At 41.7% G+C, this 24,869-nt stretch overlaps 1 protein-coding gene across 1 annotated transcript in view; it reads right to left on the bottom strand.

Moving 5' to 3' along the window:
• GUCY2F (guanylate cyclase 2F, retinal) overlaps positions 1–24,869 on the bottom strand; it is a 135,014-nt gene that overhangs the window by 42,852 nt on the left and 67,293 nt on the right. Inside the window, 6 exon segments of the mRNA XM_054580399.1 lie at positions 2,238–2,412; positions 6,174–6,366; positions 7,148–7,237; positions 7,239–7,300; positions 9,844–9,992; positions 19,868–20,017. Of these exon segments, the coding sequence (XP_054436374.1) occupies positions 2,238–2,412; positions 6,174–6,366; positions 7,148–7,237; positions 7,239–7,300; positions 9,844–9,992; positions 19,868–20,017 (819 nt within the window).

Genomic DNA, 24,869 nt, shown 5'->3' with positions numbered 1-24,869 from the left:
ACAATTTACAATAGCCAAGTGTTGTAAGCAACCTAAATGCCCATCAGTAGATGACTGGATCAAAAAATTATGGTACATATACACAATGGAATACTACGCAGCAGAAAGAAAAAAGAAGTACTAAACTTTGCGACAGCATGGATGGAACTGGAGAGCATCATGCTAAGCGAAATAAGCCAGGGGGCGAAAGACAAATACCATATGATCTTACCTATAAGCGGAACCTAACCAACAATGCAAAGAAGCAAGGAAAATATGACCAGCAACACTGAAAGGAAAAGAAATCTACAGAGACAAGAGGGAAGGGGGGGGCAGGGAAAGGGAAGGGAAGGGGAAAGTCAAGGAACATATAGCAAGGACTCATGGACAAAACCAAAGGGGAAGAGCTGAGGGAGGGGAGGTGGAAGGGGGCAAGGGAAAGAGGTGGGGGGAAGGCAGAGACAAATGTATTTAAAAAGTAAATAAATTAATTTAAAAAAAGTAAAACATGGGTTTATATAAAAAAAAATAAAAAAAAATAAACCACAGAGAAGGAAACATGGAGCAGAGTGAAAGTGACCAGATAAGGTGCAGAAGGAGGACAATGGTGGAAAGAAGGGGAAAGGACAAGACAAAGAACATGTATGAATGACCTATGGACATGGACAACAGAGTGGGAATTGACTGTGGGAGAAAGGAACATCATGAGGTGGATGGAGGAGGGCAAAGAGGGAAAAATTGAGACAACTCTAATAGAATAAACATGACTTAAAAATATTTTGAAAAAAATAGGAGTGGAAGCAAAAAAGATGCTGTTTCAATGATCCAGGGAAGAGATGCTGGTGGCCTAGCCTTGAGTAGTGAGACAAGACATAATGAAGAAATATTTTAAATGTAAAATATTCAAGATTTAATTGTTGGTTGAATGATGAAGGTCATGTTGAGGGAGTAGTCAAGGAGAATGATTCCCAGGACTAACTGAAATAACAAGGTGAATGGTGATACCATGAATTAAAATAGAAAATAAAAGCAGAAAGAAGAGGAAATTCATGTGGGAAGAAAATAAATTTGTTTTGAATGTGTTGAGTCTGAGGACCATGTGGAGCATTCATGTGAAAATATCAGCATCAAGTCTGATATACAAGGCTAAACCTTAAGAAAGGAGACATGTGCTAAAGTCGTGGAGTTGGAAGTCATCAGCACACAAGTGGTAGTTAAATAGTAGACATGAAGTCAGAAGCTTATAGAAAAAGAGAAAAATGGTAAATAAATGACAAAATCCTGAGCGATATCAATATCTAAGCAACAGATGGAGATGGAAGAGATTATCAGGCAATAGTAGAAAATGAAAGCCAGTTTGCAGTGGGTTGAGAATGAATTAGAGATTAGAATGTGCAGAGATTAAGGAGGCCATAACTCAGAGTTTTGCAGAAAAGGTGGGAATAGCCACAGTCAGTGAGCAGGACTTGCTTAGACAGGAAAGGAAATGGAGAAGAATCATTCAGCAAGTGAAGAACATGTCAGAAAAGCCAATTGAGGAAAGTGTTAGGGAGGACTGTCAAGAATATCAAATGTTGCAGAGTTAAGAGCAGAGGAGGACTTGGAAAAGTGGTGAGAGCTGAAACAAGATTACAAAAGGGCAAAAGAGGAAGTGGATACTGAAGAAATGGTAGAGTGAGTATCGATCATTTTTAAGAAATGTGGTAGGAAAGGGGTAGAAAGTATGGGTGAAGAAAAGGAGCCTAGAAGAGCAAAGCAATGATTAAGAGGAGGTGAGTGGAAAGGGAAGCAAGCAGGACTACTAGCCAAGATATCTGTGACATCAAGTGAGGTATTTGTCAGGATACTTCTGAATTTGTGAAGGTAGATAATAAGGATACAATGAAGGGAAAATCCTGAAGACATTCAAGCAAGTTGAAGTAGTGTGGGAGACAAAAACTTCAGGAGTTGTGATTTTAAATGATTAAGTGAATTATCCTATATATAACATGTGCACATTGATCATGTGTCATATAATCAAACATGGAAATGTTGGCTTTAAAAAGAAAGGTAAACTAAAAGGGTTTGGTACCTTGAACAAGGACTGCTGCCCACTGGGAAGAGAGTAAACTTGAGTAGGACTGAAGGAATTATGTAACACTGGACACCTGGATAATCCAGTTTCTAGTAATCAGGAAAGACATACCCTCTCCCTCCTTTTCTAGTTTTCCCTTTAGACACATAGGAATATCATCTTTTGCTTTACTGATCATTGTTACCTGAATGCAAGCCTATTTGAATCTGAACTGGCACTTCTGGCATATGACACATCGTGAGGGTACCCATGGAGCTCAAGATATCTAGGAACATGTTTGCAATCTCAGCTACATGCCTACTGCCACTCCTCTTAGGGAGGCCTGAGGCCACCATGTAAGCATCTCCAATGGTCTCTACCTGGGAAATTGGGAGAAAATAAAATTAGCAAGCAAATAACTTCTGGTGTGTTTGTGTGGCTGTGTCTGTTTGTGCCTCTGTGTGTGTTTCACAGTGTTTAAGGGGTATGATGAGAGTCAGGTGTTCTTTTTGTAAAGTTAGGAAGACAGGGAGGTTGTCAGTGGTTCACAAGCCTGGCTGCATGTTAGAATCACTCAGGGAACTTTATTTTTAAAAAAATACTGATGTCTTGGTCCCACATCCATAAATTCTTAAATAAGTGCAGCTACTTTGCAAACTCCTGGCTGGCCCTAGAAAACTATGTGGCTCCAAACAATTCCTGGGGAAGAGAAAATGAGAGATTTCTGAGACTGCCTGCGGGTGCCCATGGGGAAGCATCCTAGGAAAAGGTGCACGCATGGTGCGCCTCCATCAAGCATATTTCCCTAGATGATTTCAAGTAAATGAGCTAGAGCAGCCCTAAGGCAAGTATAGGAAAAGGGAAAGAAAGAAGATGGAAGAGTCAGTTCCTTCTGCTTTGCCTTGCTAATATGACAACGTTAGTTTTGCAGTCCCATTCTGGATGAGAACTGGGTATTTTACCACCAGCTTCCATCAGCTCTCCTAGTGCTACCATTTAAGGGGCAGCAACACTAAGCGTCTACTGCTTTGCAGGGAGAAGTTAGAGCTGGACACCTGAAAATAAAGGCAAAATTGTACTCTTTGTCTTCTCCACAGAAGTATGATCACTCTTTTAGGTGACTTGGAAAAGTAAGTTGGAAGTTTTCAAGTAAATCCAAAAGATAAGTGAGTTGAAAGGACTTCTATGAAATCTGCCAGTCAGACTCTTCTAGTACAAGTTTGGATCTAGTTAAAATCCATGTTCTCATAAAGAACAGTACTCATGAGTTCAATGGTTAAGAGCATGAAACTGTGAAGCAATGCTGTCTTGGTTAGAATCCTAGATGTACCATTTATAAGCTGTGTGGCCTTGGGCAAATGACTTAATCTCTCTGTTCTTCAGTATCCTTATCTATAAAATAGGGATAATGACAGTACCTACCTCAGGATTTTCTAAGGACTAAAAATTTAATATACGTCAAAGCACTTAAAGCCTGCCTGGTTGGATGATAAGTGCAAGCTATCTCATCATCATCATCATTGCCAAACTGCTAAGTCTTGAAACAAGACTTAGGACTGTGTTATGACTCAGCTCCAGAGAAAGTTTAGTAGTCAACAATGGGCCCCTCATCATGATTTCCTATATAGCCAATAACAATGACCCTTTTTACTTATGGAAATTTGTACCTTGGCATGCTTCCTTTAAGGTCTTCCTTTACCTGGTACACTTTGAAAAAAAGTATCACTGCCATCAAATAAGCATGCCTGGCTACACAGAGAAAGGCAATGGGTACCGTGCAAATGCTATATGAGAGGAAAAAATTCACTAGCTGGCCATTATGAGTGGTTGACACTTCAGCTTTGAGTCAGTCACACAGGAGTCCCAATGATAATGGATGAGAAGATTAGAAGGTCAGAGAGCATGGGCACTGCCTGGCCTTGTGAGACTGCTGTGGGAAACTGTGGGTTGCATAAATCAGCATAAGGACAGAGAAAGGGAAGAAGATGTATAGAAAAGGGTCTGGTTGAGATGAGGTGGTATCAGGAGAATTGAAACTGAAAACAAATCACCCACTTCATGATTCTGCAGTAGCCTTCTTACTTCCACTTCAGGTTATCAAGTGTCAGGGGAAGTGATTCCAATTTTACAGGTAAAATAAAAATGGAAACACAAACAGGTTTGGTGAACCACTGCTGGTTCAATATTTTAACTTTGCACATTTTTATTTTTAATAAACAGGTATAAAAAATTGGATTCCATTTTTGCATTCACATAGCCCTGCTCTGTCCTGGAAACAGCTCACTAACTCCCTTCTATAGCCATAAAGTACCAAAATACCTAATGGCCTCATCTCTAAAACCCCCAACAATTGTCTGAACACTATCAGGTGGATTGATTAAACCAGCAGCTGTGTTACTGCTCATGCTGAATCATTTTTTATTTTAGTTTCAACTGAATTAGCTTTTGGTGATTCGTTTTTTCTCTTCAGGCTACTTGATTAAAAAAAACATTGAGACAAGTAGTCTGATTCCATGGATTGTTCCTCCTTTATAGTCTCCATGTGTGCTTTTTGATAAGTTTGCAGTTCCTAATGATTGACAGGTATGATGTCTATTTGTGAGACCTATTTAGATGGCTTGACCTAGCCCTCAGGCTTTCTACCTGATCTGAAAGGGCCTTGTCTAAGCTGAGATAAACACACTGCCCTGTGTGAGATTTAAGAGTTGGAACATTTCAGCCTTGGATGGTGTGGCTCAGTGGATTGAGTGCTGGCCTGTGAACCAAAAAATCGCTGGTTCGATTCCCAGTCAGGGCACTTGCCTGGGTTGCAGGCCAGGTCCTCAGTAGGGGGTGCACGAGAGGTGACCACACATTGATGTTTCTCTCCCTCCTTTTCTCCCTCCCTTCCCCTCTCTCTATAAATAAATAAATAAAATATTTTTAATTAAAAAATAAAAAAAGTGTTGGAACATTTCAGACTACTGTGAAGAATTCAATGAAAGGAGCTACTCATTCTCCAGCTCTGCCTTAGTTCCTGGGACAGAGGAGCTGTCTAAAGTTTGGGATGCCTGGGGCATCTTTCTCCATCAATAAGACAAGCATCCATGTTGCAGACAATGTGGAAATGTCCCTTCACAGCTAAGAAAATCTTAGCAAGTTTCTTCCTAGAGATGAAATAACATATAAAATCAAGGGTAAGAAAACATCACACCAAAATAAGTGAATATAGCCATCTGTTTTCTACTCATCTTTTGCAAACTTTGCTAGGAAGAGTACAAATTCACAAGCTGGAGGGGTGGAGAAAGGTGGCAGCAGAGGATTGCAACCTCACAATTAACCACCTCCCAGACCTCAGACCAATAGATGGGCTTCTGGTTACCCTGTAGCAATACCTGAGAGCCTCAGATTCAATAGATCTTGAACATGAGGAATGTTAGAATTCTTTCCTGTATAAAAACAGTACCTAAAGGGGAAACCAAAATTTAACACCATGTATTTCTACACAAACTTTACCAAGATGAACTCTGTAGCAGTCACCAACTACAGGCAAAACACCAATACTTCTTCTGTATCCCCTTTAGTGCCTAGCATAATACTGCCTACACTGTGTGTAGTCAGCTACTGAAATGCAGTAACACTTTTAGACCCAAGCTCTTCTTAGTTCCAGTTCTAGAAAACAGCTTAAAGGAAATCTCACTGGCAATTTCTTGCTGGGTTGAGACTGTTGTTTTGCAAAGTGTTAAATTATATGCATTCTCTCTGGCTTTCTTTTCCAATGGGATACCAATGGAAATTTTTTAATTCACTACTTGGAATTTTTATTTTTTAGAAGATTTTATTTACTTAATTTTAGAGAGAGGGGAAGGAAGAGAAAAAGAGGGAGAGAAACATCAATGTGTGGTTGCCTATCACACACCCCTTACCAGGGACCTGGCCTACTACCTAGGCATGTGCCCTGACTGGGAACTGAACCAGTGACCCTGTGGTTCACAGGCCAATACTCAATCCACTGAGCCACACCAGCCAGGGTCAAATTTTAATTTCTAAGTAACAACATAATAAAATTGCATCCTTCAATTTTGAAGTGCACACAAATGAGCCTCATATAAAAATTTCTCTCTGGAATATATTTCTGTGTTAAATAACTTATCTTGTAGACATCATGACTATCATGACTGCCAATGATGGCATCAAAGAGTGCATAAAGGTCATTGAGAAGATCCACCACCTCAGTGGAGCCACTCATGGCAGAGTTAGTGGTTAAGCCCACAATGCCACTGAAGTACAAGGTGACCAAGTCAAAATTTTCAGGTTGGACCGTGCAGCCCTTTTTGAGGGATTCGGCAACTGATCTGAAAAGCAGACACAGCAATTCTTCAGAGGACACAGGCCTCCCTTTATGCTGCACACACATCTGCTAGAAAATAATGTCTCAAAAAATCACTACCAAGTAAATGATGAAGAAGAAAATTTCACCTGGATGAAAACATTAATTCTTTCAATTATTCTACAAATATATATATTAAGTGCTTACAATGTGCCAAGCATGTGCTAGGTGCTGGACTATAGCAATGAACAGGTAGCGCTGCTCTATGCCTTTGTGGAGTTTTTTCATCTCCTTATCCTTCTTCCTCAGCACCCCATGCCCTTGGGGAATATCCCCAGGTGGTTGCTTTGGGAGGGACTCGGCTCTGCAATTATCTCCTAGAAGATCCTGTTACAACAGAATAAGGTACCTTGGAAAATTTGGAAATTGTAGTAACAGATAAAGCTTTTAACTAAGGGAGTAAAAACCTAGAAAAGCAACTTTACTACTTCCCTCTAGGAATTCAAAGAACTGCTTCCTTTTAATTGGTCAACTACTAGGCGAAGTCATGCAGTGATGCATAGAAAAACCAAAGCACTAAAAAATTAAATGACCAGCATGATCTACAGATAGTGGAAAATAAGGAAGTGTGTTCTGTTCCCTTGATTTCCAATTCTTTTATTTCAAGGTGCAAATCAAACCTACTGGGAGTAGAGAGGGTGCAGGGCAGGGAGAGAAAGAGAAGTTAGTTGATGGGTATTTTTTTTTCGATTTTTAATAGAATACATTGTTGCAAGGATTCACACACCTTAGTTATTCACACATACAGTGGTAGCATCTGTGCTAGAAGCTTTTCTGTTTTCTGTTTTTTAATTTCCAACTCTTCAGTCCACTTCTGGATCAAATCTTCCAAGTGGCTCCAACATCCAAAGCATAGAATCAATGATATTGGTCTCCTTCCCTTTATTGAAAGTTTGGAACTGGAAGTGAAACAAGAGGAGGACCCGGGGAATTATTACTCCCCAAATTTATTGATGATGGAGCAGGACCCCTTATCAAAAAATCTCTTCCTTTAAAATGCCAGGGCAGAAGAGGTGAATCTGGTAAAAGTAGCAAAAGTCACCACCCACCTTAATTGTTAACCTGGCCTATTCATAGGGCTATTTTTCTTTGAGTAGTTGTTCCCCTACTCTTCTGTTTCTTTCAAGTTTAAGGAAAGGTGTTCTCACCCACTCTGCCCCACCTATGTTGGAGATCAGGGTAAGTGGCTGCAAGTAAAAAGTTATGAGTTGGCCCTTTAAGTGGCTCTTTGCTTGTCCAGCCACCTGTCTCTGGCAGAGAGCAACCCTGAAGCTTTTTGCAGCTGGCTGTCTTCTGTGTACTTTTTGGGCTCTGGTGCTGTAGGCTGGAGATTCCCGCTTATGATGTAGATGCTGCTCTTCTCAGGGGGATCCATCTGGCTGTTTTAATATCCTTCTGGTGCTCTCACCCATGGGCTTGCCACCCACCTTCTCCAGTCTCTTCTGCATTCCTTACCAGTTAGGTTGTGCTAAATGTGATTCTTCTGCCTGTCTGAGGTTTTAAGGCTCCTCTCTTGCTATTGTTCACTTGTTTGTTCCAGGTGATTTCTCCACAATTTAGTTGTAGTTCCTGATTGGTCCTGGGAGGAGGTCAGTGTGACTTCCATTCACTTTGCCATCTCGATTCTGTCGAGATTATTCTTATCTTCTAATGTTGCTGTGTTGCCAGTTCTTGGGCAGTGGAAGGTTCTTTGCCTTCTTAAATATGGCCCAAGGTCTCCCTTCTTTCACATGGAGTCCAGGGAAAATGGTGTTTCCTATCTCCTGCCCTTCATGTTAGTCGGGGTAATGTAGAAATCCAACTGGTCTTGCCCCATTATATGCCTTGATCCTTTAGAAGCGTCTGTTTTCCACAGATTTTCAATATGCCTGCCTGGGACCCTTTCCATCTAGAGACTGGGAGCTTAGCATAACATTGGAATCAAGGAGGGTAGAGCCTCCTTGCTGCTGTATTCAGCATAAACAAGGCTCTGTTCACAATGAAAAAGACATGTGGTAGTGTTGCTGGGAAGGCATCTAAGAATCTGTCTCAATGAACCCTCCTATATGGCTAAGCCATACATCTGCCACTTAGCTCTCAATACCCCAGGGCCAACACCAGTAGTTTTCTTTTGAGCCTGGTCCACATCTAGATGTCCACCAAGGTCCTGCTGGTAATCTCAGTAACTAGATCAGATGCTTTCAGCTTCTCCTATTGCCTAATCCAGGGATACTCACACTCCTCTCTCCATTTAAGTTTTATTAGCTACAGGGATTTGGGAGGCAACCCTTGCTCTCAGAAGGTCTAAACTTCCACTGAATCATTTCAGTGAGGGCAGCTCCAGTTATGTCTTGTTTGAAGGCTGCATGATGTACACTCCTTCTATCTACCACTAGCTTCTCTGATGCCTTCTGAAATAACATCTCTAGCATCAACACAAGGGCAAATGCTTTTTCCCCTGCCTCACAGTAACTTTTTAGAAATTTGACCTTTTACATAGTATTGAACACCTCTTGGATTGTCCTCAAGAAACAGCCAGGCTAATGGAGGTACTGTTAGCTGGAGACATGGATGACTTCCTACGCAGGACCCCTTAGGCTTTAAATCTCACTGTTTCTTTTTTCCCACCTCAGATACCTGCCATTCACAAAGCGTCTCAGTACTGTACTCCAGCCAGGATCAAAAGCCACTTCACCAGAGCTGACACAAGCACTCACAGAGAGCACCCTGATTTTCAGCATCCTATAGTTCCAACAAAGCCCTAAACTGCCCGCTCCAACATAGGAACTGCACCCTGTTTCCCTCAGTAGGACTCTCTCTTCCCTTTTCTCATTTTCCCCTTTTAGTTTCCCACTCTAAGGAAAGATTCAGCCATTTTATAAATTCCATATTTTAAGTTTATCACTTTTCAGGCACTCTTGCCTCATGTCCTTCCTTAGGAACCTAAGTTATCTCCTGCTTTTGTACTCCATACTTACTTTCTCCAACCCTGAACACCTTTTCAAACACCCCATACTTTTCCTGACCCTCTAAAAATAACCTGACATTGCTTAAATAGTATACTCATCAGAGTTCTCCATGATCTTCAAAGCAATCATGGCTGTATAAGAATCCCAATTTATACCATAATATCTATCTTGTAATAGTCTCAATGCTAGCGCCTTGCTAATACCTGATGGTTTAATTCTACCATTGAAAGTTTGGCTAGGTTAGATTGTGGATGGTCTGGAAAAGAATGCCAGATACAGAAGAGCACCAAAACCAACCTGTGTGCCCTCTGAGGATGTATTGGGATGTTCTAGCATCAAAGGTCTCCAACTGGCTACTTTCTCAAAAGGAGTGCCTTTTTCTCTTGCCAGAGGTTCCTTCCACAATATGACAACCCAAGGAGTTAGTTTGGGGTTAGTTTGGAGCCAGGTTCAGGATGGCTACTGGACAGTGCTAAGATTCACGCAGCCCTTACCAGGTTAAATATTTCATCAAAAGTTGGTCATTGTCCTGCAGCCTCAGCCCAGCACTGCTCCATCAGCTAGAGACATTCTGGAGGGGGATGCTCAGGAGGAACAAGTGGTCTATACACAGGAGGAGGCTTCTTAAGTCTGTCTATGATTTCTGTCCAGAAGCAAAAAGAAAAAAGTCCACAAATCATCAGAAAAGCACCAAGATTTAGCAAAGATATGAGAGTTTTAACCAAGAAAGGTGCTGGTAAGGAAAAGGCAGAGAAAGCCAATCTCCTTGCTTTCTCCTTAGGTAACATGAATATAAATATTATATGAGCAAAGATTACATCAGTTGGTTGAGAATGGGGTAAAAAAATCAGTCAATTGGGCTATTCTTTTCTTTTTTTAATATAATTTTTTACTGTTGTTCAAGTATAGTTGCTGCCACTTTACCCCCACCACCCTCCCCTGCCACACCTACCCCAACCTCCCAATCTCAATCCCACCCCCTTTTTGGTTTTGGGCATTGGTCCTTTATACATGTTATTTTTTTCTATTTTTTTAATTTATTTTTTCAAATACATTTGTCTCTGTCTACACCCCACCAATTTCCCTTGCCCACTCTCTCCTTCCCTCCCTCAGCTCTTCCCCTTTGGTTTTGTCCATGAGTCCTTGCTATATGTTCCTTGACTTTCCCTTTCCCTTCCTTTTCCCCACTCCCCCTCCCTCCTTCCATCTTGTCTCTGATGATTTCTTTTCCTTTCAGTGTTGCTGGTCTTATTTTCCTTACATATTTGTATTGTTGGTTAGGTTCGGCTTATAGGTGAGATCATATGGTATTTGACTTTCACTCCCTGGCTTATTTTGCCTAGCATAATGCTCTCCAGTTCAATCCATGCTGTCACGAAGTTTAGTAGATCTTTGATCTTTCTGCTGTGTAGTATTCTATTGTGTAAATGTACCATAATTTTTTGATCCAATCATCTACTGATGGGCATTGACGTTGCTTCCAACACTTGGTTATTATAAATTGTGCTGCTATGAACGTTGGGGTGCATATGATCTTTTGAATTGGCGTTTTGGGATTCTGAGGGTATATTCCCAGCACGGAAATCACTGGATCAAAAGGCAGTTCCATTTTCAGGTTTTTGAGGAAATTCCACACTGCTTTCCATAGTGGCTGCACCAGTCTGCATTCCCACCAACAGTGTACTAGGGTTCCCTTTTCTCCACAGCCTGGTCAAGCACATGTTGTTTGTGGATCTGTTTATGATGGCCATTCTGACCGGGGTGTGGTGGTACCTCATGGTGGTTTTGATCTGCATTTCTCTGATGGCTAGTGATGCAGAGCATCCTTTCAAATGCCTCTGGGCCCTCTGTATCTCCTCCTTGGAAAAGTGTCTGCCCAGGTCCTTTGCCCATTTTTTGATTGAATCGTATGTTGTCTTGGAGAGGAGTTGAGTGAGTTCTTTATATATCTTGGAGATCAAACCTCTATCTGATGTATCATTCGCGAATATATTTTCTCATATGGTTGGCTCCTTTTTCATTTTGCTGATGTTTTCTTTAGTCATTCAGAAGCTTCTTATTTTGATGAGGTCCCACTTGTTTATTCTTTCCTTTATGTCCCTTGCTTTAGGAGACATATCAGTGAAAAAATTGCTGCGTGAGATATCTGAGAGTTTCCTTCCAAAGTTCTCCTCTAGGACTTTCATGGTGTTGTGACTTCTATTTAAGTCTTTTATCCATCTTGAGTTTATTTTTGTGTATGGTGTCAGCTGATGATCTAATTTCAATTTTGCATGTAGCTGTCCAGCTCTCCCAACACCAATTGTTGAAGAGGCTATTATGGCTCCATTTTATTATTCTGCCCCCTTTGTCAAATGTTAGATGCCCATATAGACCTGGGCTTATTTCTGGGCGTTCTATTCTGTCCCACTGGTCTATGGGTCTGTTCTTGTGCCAGTACCAGGTTGTTTTGACTATAGTGGCTTTGTAATATAATTTGATGCCCGGTATTCTGATCCCCCCTTTGTCTTACTTTCTCAAAATTGCTGTGGCTCTTCGGGGTTGTTTATGGTTCCATATAAATTTTTGAAATGTCTGCTCTATTTCTGTGAAATATGTCATTGGTATCTTAATAGGGATTGCGTTGAATCTATAAATTGTTTTGGGTAGTATCGACATTTTGATGATATTAATTCTTCCGATCAATGAGCACGGTATATGCTTCCATTTATTTGTGTCTTCCTTCATTTCTTTCTTCAATGTTGTATAGTTTTCTGCATACGGGTTTTTTACCTCCTTGGTTAAAATTATGCCTAGGTACTTTATTTTTCTTCTTCCTATATTGAATGGGATTATTTTTTCTTCTTCTTCTGTTTCATTGCTGGTGTACAAACATACCTTTGATTTCTGAATGTTGACTTTGTATCCTGCTGTTTTGCCAAATTCACTTATTCGCTAGAAGAGTTTTTTGGTAGAGTCTACAGGGTTTTCTATGTACACTATCATGTCATCTGTAAACAATGATAGCTTTACTTCCTCCTTTCCTATTTGGATGCCTTTTATTTCTTTTTCTTGTCTGACCACTGTGGCTAGGCCTTCCAATACGATGTTGAAAAGAAGTAGTGAAAGCGGACATCCTTGTTGTGTTCCCGATCTTAGTGGGAAAGCTTTTAGTTTTTGCCCGTTGAGTATGATGCTGGCTCTAGGTTTTTCATATATGGCCTTTATTATGTTGAGGAATGGCCCATTTATTCCCATTTTCTGAGTGTTTTGATCATAAATGGGTGCTGTACCTTATCGAAAGCTTTTTCTGTGTCTATCGAGATGATCATGTGCTTTTTGTCTTTTCTTTTTTATGTGATGTATCACGTTTACTGATTTGTGTATATTGAACCATTCCTGCATGCCTGGGATGAATCCCACTTGATCGTGGTGGATAATCTTTCGAATGTATTGCTGGATGCGGTTTGCCAATATTTTGTTGAGGATTTTAGCATCTATGTTCATCAGCGAAATAGCCCTGTAGTTTTCTTTCTTTGTAGGGTCTTCATCTGGTTTTGGGAACAGGGTGATGCTGGCCTCATAGAAAGAGTCTGGGAGTCTTCCCTCCTCTTGGATTTTTTTTTAATAGTCTGGGAAGGACAGGGATTAGCTCTTCCTTCAATGTTTTGTAAAATTCTGTGAAACCGTCCGGCCCTGGGCTTTTGTGTGCTGCGAGTTTCTTCATGACTGCTTCAATTTCCCCAGCTGTTATTGGTCTGTTCAAGCTTTCTGTTTCTTCCCCCTTCAGTGTTGGAAGATTATACTTTTTAAAAAATTTGTCCATTTCATCAAGATTTTCAAATTTCTTGACATATAATTGTTCATAATAGTTTCTGATTATCCTTTGTATTTCTGAGTTTTTATTTCTCCTCTTCGTTTCTGATATTAATTAGGGTCCTCTCCCTCTTTTTCTTGATGACTCTTCTTAAAGCCTTGTCAATTTTATTTATCTTTTCAAAGATCCAGCTTCTGGAATGGTTGATCCTTTGAATTATTCTTTTCTTCTCTATGTCATTCAGTTCTGCTCTAATCTTGACTATTTCCTTCCTTCTACTTGCTCTGGGATTTATTGGTTGTTATGTCTCCAGTTCTTGAAGTGGTAGTGTTAGGTCTTTTATTTGAACTGTTTCTATCTTTTTTAGGTAAGCCTGTATTGCTATGAACTTCACTCTCAGGACCGCCTTTGCTGTGTCCCATAGGTTTTGGACTGTTGTCTGTTCATTTTCATTTGTTTCCAGACATTTTTTGATTTCTTCTCTTATCTCATTATTGACCCATTTATCGTTTAATAGTCTACTGTTCAGTCTCCATGAGTTTGCAAGTTTTTGAAGTTTCTCTTTGAGGTTGATATCCAGTTTCAATCCCTTGTGGTCCGAGAAAGAATTAGGTATTATTTCAGTTTTCCTGAATTTCCTGAGGCTTGCTTTGTGTCCTGTCATGTGGTCTATCTTTGAAAAACTGCCATGAGCATTTGAATAGAATGTGTATTTTTCTTCTTTGGGATGTAAGATTCTATATATGTCAGTTAAGTCTCTTTGATTCAGTGTGTCAGTCAGGTGCACAATATGTTTATTAATGTTTTGTTTGGAAGATCTGTCCATTTTTGACAGTGGGGTGTTGAAATCCCCTACTATCAGTGTGTTGCTGTGTATATCACTTTTGAAGTCATCCAACACTTTCCTTATAAACTTGGGGGCTCCTATATTGGGAGCATATAAGTTTACAATGTTGATTCTTCTTGATAGATTATTCCCTTATGTATTATAAAGTGGCCCTCTGGGTCTCTTTTTATGGCTTTTGTTCTGAAATCTACTTTGTCTGATACAAGTATGGCAACCCCGGCCTTTTTCTCTTGCCCATTTGCTTGGAATATTTTTTTTCCATCCCTTTACTTTCAATCTGTGTAGGTTTTTGGCTCTGAGGTTGGTCTCTTGTAGGCTGCGTATGTGTGGGTCATGTTTTCTTATCCATTCAGCTACCATGTGTCTTTTGATTGGGGCATTTAGTCCATTCACGTTGAGAGACATTACTGATAGAAACTTACTCATCTTTTCTCTTTGTACCTGTGTTCCTCTCTCTCTCATTCTTTTCCTTCATCTGCTTAAACCAGTCCCCTTAGCATATCTTGGAGTGCTGGTTTGGTAGAGATGTATTCTTTTAGACTTCCCTTGTCTGGGAAACTCCGTATTTCCCCTTCTATTTTAATGGAGAGCCTAGCTGGGTAGAGCAGCCTTGGCTGTAAGCCCTTGCTTTTCATGATGTGGAATATTTGTTGCCATTCCGTTCTGGCTTGTAGTGTTTCTGTTCAGAAGTCAGCTCCTAGGTGTATCGGGGCCCCCTTGTGTGTTACTTTCTCCTTCTCCCTTGCTGCCTTGAGGATTCACTCTTTGTCTTTGATAGTTGCCATTTTAATGATGATGTGTCTTCGAGCGGACCTCCTTGAGTCCCTCTTGAGTGGGGTCTCTGTGCCTGCTGGATCCATGAGAGCCTTTCTCTCCTCCAATTCGGGAAATTTTCCATCATTACTTTTTCAAGGTGGTTTTCTATCCCTTGCTCCTCTTCTCCTTCTAGTATCCCTATTATATGGATATTATTGCGTTTCAGGTTGTCCTGCATTTCCCTCAATGCCTCTTCATTCTTTTTGAGTCTTTTTTCCATTTCTTGTTCTTTCTGGGAGCTTGTTTCTACCTTATCCTCTATCTCACTGATTCGATCCTTGGCTTCATCCAGCCTGCTTTGGATTCCTTCTACTGTGTTGTTCATTTCAGAAATGGTATTCTTCATATCCTCTTGTGTCTTCTTGATAGTTTCTATGTCCTTTTCCAGGTTGATATAGTTTGCTGTAAGATCCTGATAGTTTCTCTGCAGATTCCCATGTTATCTTCAAGCTGGCTAAGCTCATTGAGGTTCCTTAGAACAATTTTTTGAATTCAATATCTGATAGTTCCCTTGCCTGTATTTCATTTAGCTCTCTCTGTGGGGAGTCCCCTTTTCTACTCATTTGTGGGAACTTCTTTTTCTTCCCATTTTTGTGAGAGTGTGTTAATTTATTTACTTATTTATTTTTGCTTCTGCTTCAATTGGGCTGTCTAGATTTCCTGACTTTGTGGATTAAACTTCTATGGTAGTAGGTGGGTCTTTTTATTTATTTATTTTTCCCTTTACTTTTCTTTCTGGCCTGCCTCTGATGATGTCAGTTGTTGACCCTATATGACCTTGGGTTGTTTGGTTGAGCACTCCTGGAGAGTACTGTCTGTGTCTGACTCCTGTTTCAGGCAGCTCTGTGACCTCTTTGCTCAGGGATGGATTATTTCTTTGGCTCGTTCTGCACTCTCACGCCGGCTCCTTGAGTGCGCTCCCCAGCGTGGCAGGATCCCCCGCCCGCCTGGGCTCGCACGTGCTTGCCCCAGACCAGGGGGCTTATTTGCGACCTCGCGTACTCGTCCGTCTCCCCTGGCTGGCAGGCACCCTGGCACTTGTCAGTTTAGGGTCTTCTATTGTGTGTTTTCCCCGCATTTGGCTCTTTGGCTACGTTGCTTGCCCTTGCCAAATGGAGACTACGGAAATGGGAGGAAGTCAGCTCCAGGACTCTCTGGTTAATCCTGTCTCTGATTTCTCCTCCAGGGACTCTGGGCAGATCTGTGACCTCTTTGGCCCGGGATCTACTAATTCTGTGAGCCACTCTGCAATCATGTGCTGGGCGGGTCAATTTATGCCTGTCCTTGCCAGTCTGCGCACTGCCTAGCAGGTCATATCGGTGCCAATCTGTGGGAGGCCTTGCCAGCCCGTGGAAGCCCTCGCCAGCCCGCATGATTCCATACACATGCTCACCAACCCTCACTGGCCACTCGGCGCAAGTGTGTGCGCCTGCACTGGGTGGTTTTGGGCTGTCTATGTGTGCTTTTCTGCTTTTGGCTCTTTTGGGGTGTGGCCTCTTCCCCGCACAATGGAGACTATGGAAAGAAGGCGTCGGGACTCCTTGGTTCCTCCTCCCGTTCTTTCCCCAACGCCTCCCTCTCCAGTCTCTCCTCAAGGCTCTCCCAGCCAGTCTGCACTCAGCCCCCCAGCTCTCACACACACAAGCTGTGTGCAGAGCGCACAAAAGGCAGGTTAATTGATTCCCTTATGCCTGAGAGAGATGGTAGCTGCAGAGTGGGAGGTGCGTTATCACCCGGGCTCCACCGGCGGCTGTGTCAGTTCTCTTCACAAAGTTTTCCTCACCAGTCTTTTCCCAGGCACCAGCCCACCCTGCTGCCACCTCTACCCAGAGATCAAGGAGGGCGGCTGCCACTGCAAATTTTTGCATTGGTCCTTTAAATGTCTCTTTGCATCCCTAGCCACCTGTCTGTGGCAGAGAGCACCCCTAAGCTTTTCGGGGTTGCGTTTTGTCTGTATTTTCTTGGTTTTAGCTGCTGTAGTTTAGGGGTCCCTGTTTACAGACCCCGTTTTTCTCGGGGGAGCTAACTGGCCATTTCAATATCCCTCTGGTGCTAGTGCCCGTGGGCACCCAGCCCACCCTCTCGAGCCTCCACGGCACTTCTCACCCGTTGGGATGTGTGAGAGTCGAATCCACTGTCTGTCTGCGGCTCTGAGGTATTACTTTCATTTAGGCACAGCTTTATCCTGCTTCTGCTAGGTTTTATATATGGCCTATATGATGTCAATTGTAAAACTATAATTCTAATGATCTGGCTCCCTTCACTCATCCCCAAATCATCTAAGTCTTCTAATCCCCACAGTAGATATAATTATCACCCCACTCACTTAAGGCCCAAGCCCAGCTCAGGGCCACGCTATTGGCCTTGCCTAGCCTTTAAAGAAAGAGAATTAAGAAATCCAGTTGATATTTCAGGACGTCATGGGGATCCTCCTTGTGGCTGGTCTTTGAGCTCCACTTTTGGTGGAACATTTATCAGACTATGTGCTGAGTAATCACTTTGTATATGCATTGTTTCACTTGCTTCTCATACACAGATGAGGCAGGAACTTTTCATTTCTCAAAAGGGAAAACTGAGGCACTGAGAGAGTAGTAACTTACCCAGTCACATGGGTAGTAAGTGAAGATAATTCAAATTTGATCCCAGGCAATCTCAGTGTAATACATTGTCCTTCTTGCAAATGCTTCATACCTCAACTGGAGGTTTTGAAGTCCCAATTCAGACACAACAGCCATTAGTGACTAGAGGTCTAGATCAGTCAGACTTATGTTTTTACAAAGGGGGAAATCTCCCTGGAAGTTGGAGAAAATTTTTTTCCTTCAATGCCCCCAGCAACCCACACTAGTCTCAAATTGGTCTCTGCTTCCAGCCTAGCCTTCTCCAAACCATTCCTAAAACATGAATTTGGCCATGTCACTTTCTTGCCTAAAATCTATTCATGACTTCTTATAACCACAAGATAAAATCCAATCCCTGACTATCTTTTCAGCTCATTTCTTATCCTTAGTCCCCTCTCCAAAACCCCAATCTTAGCATCATCTTTATGAACCAAACCTTGCTTGCCCACCAGTGTGCCCTTCCAATTGACTAACACCACCACAATCCTACTTCAGACCATAATAAATGTCCCCTTATCCAATGAAAGGATTTTAGCTGTTGCCTCAGACTTCTCAGCTCCTTGAGAAATCATATCCTCAGCTCTCAGCTCTTTTAACCCAGGTTGGCCTATACCAGTAATGGTTTCTCCATCACAGCACCTTGCTCTTTCAGTGCAATAGATGGAGACGGTGCATGTGAATCAACCCTTTGAGGTGCAACTGCCCCCATCCACTCTCTAGCAGAGGGAGTCCTTGTCCCTTTTTCAGAACACCATCAAGTTGAATGGATCACCTCTTTAATTAGGTCAAGCATAATTCATGCCCTTGAGGAGCTCACAGTCCAAGTGAGGAAATAAACAATGACAAACAATATACATGCACTAGCAGACCGACACTCAGGGGAACACAGAGGGAGCACCTAATTCACACTGAAGAGATCAGAGAAAGCTTCCAAGAAGAGGTGACACAATCTGGATGAGGCAAGATGGGGAGAAAGTGAGGTCATTCCAGGTACTGCAAACAACCTGTGTGAAGACACAAGTGGGAGAAACCACAAAGATTTTAGAGCATTACCTGTCATGATGTAAAAACAGTGGGCAAAAGTTTGAGAGGAAGCAGGATATTTGCATATTCTAAAAGTACAAACCCACTAACTTTATTAGTGAAAGATCCTGCAGACACCACTTTAACCAAGTGATCAAGGCACTTCAATATCATGTACTCCCTGACACGATGCACTGACATAGGTGGAGTGTGGGGAGTGACAGAAGGTAAGCCTGGAGATGTGGTTGAGAGCCAGATAGTAAAAAACCTTGTATGTCATATGACAAACACAAGCTTTATTTAACAAGTGATGGGGGACAGTTGGGGAGCTTTGAGTAGAGAAATGACATGAGACTCTAAGTGGGGCAAAGGATAGCTAAGTATTTTGCAGTTTTTTGTTTACATTTTTAAAATCCTTCACTTGAAATAAATTTAGGCTTCTAGAAAAATTGTAAAAATACTTCAATTTCCTGTATACCCCTCACTCTGTTTCCCCTAATGTTAGCAACTTATATCATCATAGTATGAAGGAAACTAATATTGGTAAAATACTGTCAACATTACTAATTTAGAATCTTTATTTGAATTTCATCAATTTCCCCCTAATATTATTCTTCTGTCCTGCACTCCTATTCAAGATCCCATATTGGATTTAATTGTGCTTCTCAGTCTCCTCCAATCTGTAATGGTTCTTCATTCTTTCCCTGTCTTTTATGACTTTGATACTTTTGATGAGCATTGGCTACTTATTTTGCCGAATGCCTCTCAATTAGGGTGGGTCTGATGTTTTCCCATAGTTACATGGAGGCCATGCATTTTTGGCAAGAATACCGCAGAGGCAGTATTGTGCCCTTCTCAGTGCATCGTGTCAGGGAGTACATGATATTGAAGTGCCTTGATCACTTGGTTAAGGTGGTGTCTGCAGGATCTTTCACTAATAAAGTTAGTGGGTTTGTACTTTTAGAATATGCAAATATCCTGCTTCCTCTCAAACTTTTGCCCACTGTTTTTACCACTCATTTTGCTGATAGCCAATGAGAGATGAGGATGAAAACCTGTGCATATCACAGGAAAAGTATGGGAGGACCTTGCCATCCAGGAGCATCATGAGGGATACTGAAATACCTGGCAGAGGGTGTCTCAAAGAAGTAGAGGAGGCTGCTAAAATAAAGGACTGACATAGGTCTTGTAGGCCCTTGGTTCATGTCAGTTTGGAAAAGGACCAGTTTCTTGGGAAGGAAAATTTCTTCCAAATGCAAGTCCCACCTGCACACAACAGAGGCTGCTTGCAGACTAGCAGGCAGTTAGTACAAACAAGTAGCTGTGTTCACTCTTCTGGTAAATCACAACAGCCTGGGTTGGCTTGATAATCTGTGTCATGGTGAGCCCCTGCTGCCATTTTCTCACATCCTGCTTACCTTCAGCAGGCAGATCCATCATACAGAATGGGGTTACCCAGGCCGTAACTTCTTGCATGATGGTGGCAAAGCCATAGATATCTCCTGCAAGAGAACCTAACCTCCTTCCCGTAGGGGCTCTCAGCATTTCAGGGGCAGTCCACAATAACTCTGAAAAGAAGGCATTGTGTAATGAATACAGGGAGGATTAACTGACAGCTTGTGCAATGCCCTCAAGGGCTCCAAGGGTGCTATTTCATTGATTGCTTTATATTTTTATTAGATCAGCATGCTAGTGTCTTCCCAGGGTCTGAATCTATGAACCTAAGGAATTACACACAAAGAAAGCATATTGCTCTCCCTACCCCAGGACGATGCAGGCAGACACAGCATATGTGTGGGGAAGGGCAGAAAAGCTCAAAGTAGAAAAACTATCTGGCACTTGCTTGCTTGCTCTCTTGAGCCTGCCAGTAGCAGTTGGCAGGCTTCCAGGGAAAGGTGAGGGCACTGCCAGACTAGTTGCTATGGATTTGTTGTTTGCTGAGACCTATATGTATCTGGTAATTTGATTGGGATGGACCAGCTCAGAGATTCATAGGTTGCTTTCTTGAGGTCTTCTCTAAAAGGATTAGAGGATCCCCAGGCCTCCTCTGTTCTTTGCAGAGCAAAAAGGTGCAGCAAATCCTTCAACTCAGTTCTGCAAATATTTATTGAAGATCTACCATGAACTAGGCACTACGCTAGGTACAGGGGAGGTGGCCGAGATTAATTACTCCTTGCCTTTGCCCTTGCAGAGTTGACAAGCAATAGGTAAAACAGACCTGTGTACTCCTGCCTGCAATACAAGGGAGACAATGATGAGCCCCACCATATAGTGCAGGAAAATGAATATATTAAAAGCCAAATTTGACTACCCATGGTGTGCTCTGCTCCATTTCAGGCCCAATCAAGGTAAAAAAGATATTATTTATGCTTTCAGGGTGTTATGGCAGTCAGAAACTCGGAAATTTTGGGGGAGGGCCCCTTAAGCAATACACAAAGAAACACACAAACAATATATAGAATAGTCAAAAGTTAGAGGGAGTGTTTTACATTGAATCATATGAAATTGCCGTTTCTATAGGTCAAAACGGTGAAATATGGACAATTTCATAAAGTTCAAACAAATAAAAAACTGATCAACTTAATCCAGAAAGGCTATCTGGAAAAATTAAATCTTAAAGGAGCTTGTTAAAACAGTTGAGGATGCAGTTTCCTGGAGATGAAAGGGTAAAGGCTTTGCAAGGCGAAAGAACAGTATGTGCAAAAGAACAAGAGGTAGAAAGGGGCAAATTGTGGGTGGGGTCGTGGTAAGCAGATTAGCTTGGCTGAAGAGAATGGCTCTGTTAAGAAATAATGAGAAATGAGAAACAGGGTTGATGAAGTGGGGGAGGGAGGGTGGTTGGAAGAATGAGGGCAGAAGGTGAGAGGCCCTGAGAGCCAAATGAAGGCATTTGGAATGAATACAAAAGACAGTAGGGGTGCAGGAATTGGAGAGGGATTTGATGAAAACCATGTTCAGGAAGATGAATCTGGCAAAATGCACAAACTGGATTCAAGAATGAGAGAGGCTGGAGTCAGAGAGACCAGCTAGGAAGTTATTATAGGAAGAGCCAGAAGCAAAGTGAAAGGGGCCTGAATGGGAGTGGGGGTGGCAGCAGGACAGGAAGGAGATACACGGGAAGGCTCCAATGGAGAAGAAAATTACAGGGCTTGGGATAGGCTCAACGTGCTCTGAGAACGGAAGAAATTTATAGCATACAACAGGTTGATGGCCAGATCAGGAGGCTGAAGAAGAGTATCTGCTGAGGGTGGGGTGACAGGGGGGAAAGTAGTGGCTTACTTTTCATCTTCTTAAATTTAGGGTATTGGGAAGGGAGTACAGAAGACAAGCTACTATGAAGCAGGAAGGAAGGTAAAATGTCTGAGATTATTTTGGTTAGTGAAACCAAGGAAAGAGAAACTCACCGTGAAAATTCTTATTTTAAGCCAGTCCTGATCAAAATGGTAAAACAGGGCATTCTAGGCCTACCTTCAATCATGTACTTATGTTTTCTCTTTGTCCTCCAAGTGCCCCCAGCCATTGTTCCCCCCAAGCCCCTACCCCCATGAAAGTCTCTAATACACTCTCTATTATAATGACTTCGCCTTTACGTCTCTTTGCCTAAGTGGAGTGATATTTACAAATAAAACTGAAAATATTGAATGATACTTTAGTCAAAGGAATACATTTCTGACTGTGGGGTTTCAGGCATAGGTTTTGGGGGGAGGGCAAGGAAAATATTTGAAGCAGGGAAAATAGTATGTGGCTGCTTTTTCTTGGCATCCTCTATCCCTGCACATGTAAAAGTGCAAGAAGGGAAAAGAGGACAAAACTCTCTGGTAAAAGCTGGATTATTAAATACAATCATTACCAAATAGTACTTTCAGAGAGCACTTACATGTATGTTGTTAATGGCTAAAATGAGGCTTTATCTGCACTATACTTACATAATTGAGAGCAGACAGGAATGAATACACTTACAACCCACCCCCATTTCTGCATCCCTACTCCAGAGCCAAGTAAGAGCCACTACCTACCATACTTGAACTCTCGGGAACACTAGAAAAACTATCTTTGCTTGTTTTTTTATCTGCTAGAGCCAGTACTGACTCTGAGCCTTGCTGTAGTGATAAAATCACCTTTGGATAGTTAGTGTGATACAGTACAAAAGAACACAGAGCTGGGGGTAAAGAAATCTGGGTTTAAAATCTCAGCTTGGTCACTAATTAGCTCACCTTTCTGAACCTCAGTTTACCCAACTACAAAATGGAAGTTTAGCCAGATGATTTCCAAGAGTTTTCCAAATATAAAGATCCTACTAGCCCTGTCATCTAAGGTGTTGAGCAGCAAGTGATTTCATTTTATTTCATCCATTCATTAATGCAACAAACATTTATCCTGTCAAGTAGTGAAAGGTGCTGAGGGAAGCAAACTTGTTTTTCGCCTTCACAGAGTTTTTAGTTTAAATAAGGAAAGAAAACAGCTAATTAAACACATAATACCAACAAAGACCAAAGCCCTAAAAGATCATGAAGAGAACTTAGCCCGGCATAAGATGTCTTGGAAAGCCTCTTGAATAAGTGGTATCTATGTTGAGGCCTAAAGAAAGAGTAGAACTTAGCCAGAATCAGATGAGTCTATAACAAAGTGGGAATGGAAGACTGTCCCAAGCAATGGGCATGGCATGTGCAAAGATCTGAAAATAAAAGAGTGCCTGGTGCAAATAAACAACTAGAAGGAGTTCACTGCTGGAGCATAGAGATAAAGAGAGGTGTGTAAGGCCCAGACCATGCAGGGCTCATAAGTCATGTAAAAGAATCTGAACTTTATCCTAAGAGCAATGGGAAGCCATTCAGTGAATTTTGGCACAGCTGTAATGTGATCAGATTTGCAGTTTAGAAAACTCCTAGCTGCACTGTGTGAAGAATGGATTGAGCATCCACACTGCCATTGCAATTTGGACAGTGAAACAAAACATTAAGAGTGAGAGGCACAGAAAAAGATAGAGACCATACACACACACACACACACACACTCACTCACACACACACACACACACACACACACACACAGAGTCTGCAGCTATCCTTTTCTCACTCTGAGACCTGACATTATTCAGTTTGGAAGTTGTCAACATGCGAATTAAATGGAGCTCTGGCAAGCTGAGCATTGAGTTTTTTCTTTTGTAGCACTAATACCTGGAAACTACTCCAAATTTTCAAATTGCAACCAGCCAAATAATAACCATAGGACAAAGTCTTCAATAAGCAGGTCGAGAGAGAGAGATGAGATAGACAGAGACAGACACAGAGATAGAGATAGAGAGACAGAGTTAGTTAGAGATAGAGAGAGAGAGAGGGAAAGAGAGAATGAATTACATGATTTTTATTGTGGTTTCCAGGACTGTCAAGTCCTCCAAAGTGTGGATGGACACAGAAAGAAGAAACTTTTAATTTAGCTGGTTTTGTAGACTAGTCTTCAGAAGACCAGAATTGAATTCCTAGAAATGCTGCTAAGAAGCTGCATGATTTGGAAAATTATTGAGCCTCAGTTATCTTATCTGTTAAGTGACAGAGTTGGACTAGATGACTCCCTAAAGTTTAGTATCCCACAAGTTTTGTAAAGCACAAAAATGATACCACTGATGACTGGACTGTCTGTCTCCATCTGTGCATGTGTCCCTCTATCTTTCATTCCTCATTTTTTTCTATGTGGTAAAGTCAACAGTTTTAAAACTTATAATGCCAAAGAATATGAGTATATGTTGTAATTTTGTCTCTCCTCTGTCTTCTTGGGTTGTATTTTTTCTGGTATGGGTGGGTGTGTGTGTGTGTGTGTGTGTGTGTGTGTGTGTGTGTGTCTCCTCTTCTTTGCCCTTGTGATACTGGTTAAAATGTTTAATGCTTAAGTTTCCTATGTGTATTTTACCCTATTCATTGTTTCTCCTTCTTACTCTTTTTCTTTCCCCTCTCTTCCATCAGTTCATTTCCTCCTAGTTCTGACTCATCCATTCCCACTCCTCATCGCAGATTTCTCCCATTTGATCTGTGATGATTCCTACAGACACTGTTTGGCCCTGTCACTAGTACTCTAAAACAGAAGACAAAAACAGAAAATGGACATTACTGGCATGCCTACTTATTTACTAGAATGCCATAGTTCTGTCTGAAGTCATCCCATACAACCCATAGAGCATTTGCTTGCTGGGGACCCCCTACTTGCTCCTTTCTCTCCCACAGAGACAGTGAGGGTAGGTGTTAGAGACATCCCATTCCAGAATGTGCTTTGACAGGGTCCAGCTACCAAATTACCTTCCATTCAATATGACAAGCATTTATTGAGCACCTACTGTGTTCTCAGTAAGTTCTTTTAGGGACCCCTGAGGTCTCTAAACAATTCAGCCTAATCCTGCCACAGCAGGAACTAAACATTATTTCATAG

This window comes from Pteronotus mesoamericanus, unplaced genomic scaffold (assembly GCF_021234165.1).
Source record: "Pteronotus mesoamericanus isolate MK-2021 breed Mesoamerican mustached bat unplaced genomic scaffold, CSHL_Meso_final contig_58, whole genome shotgun sequence".
In the NCBI taxonomy this organism is placed as follows: Eukaryota; Metazoa; Chordata; class Mammalia; order Chiroptera; family Mormoopidae; genus Pteronotus; species Pteronotus mesoamericanus.
Note: the sequence above shows the minus strand (reverse complement) of the source record. Positions and strands in the feature narration are given on the sequence as shown.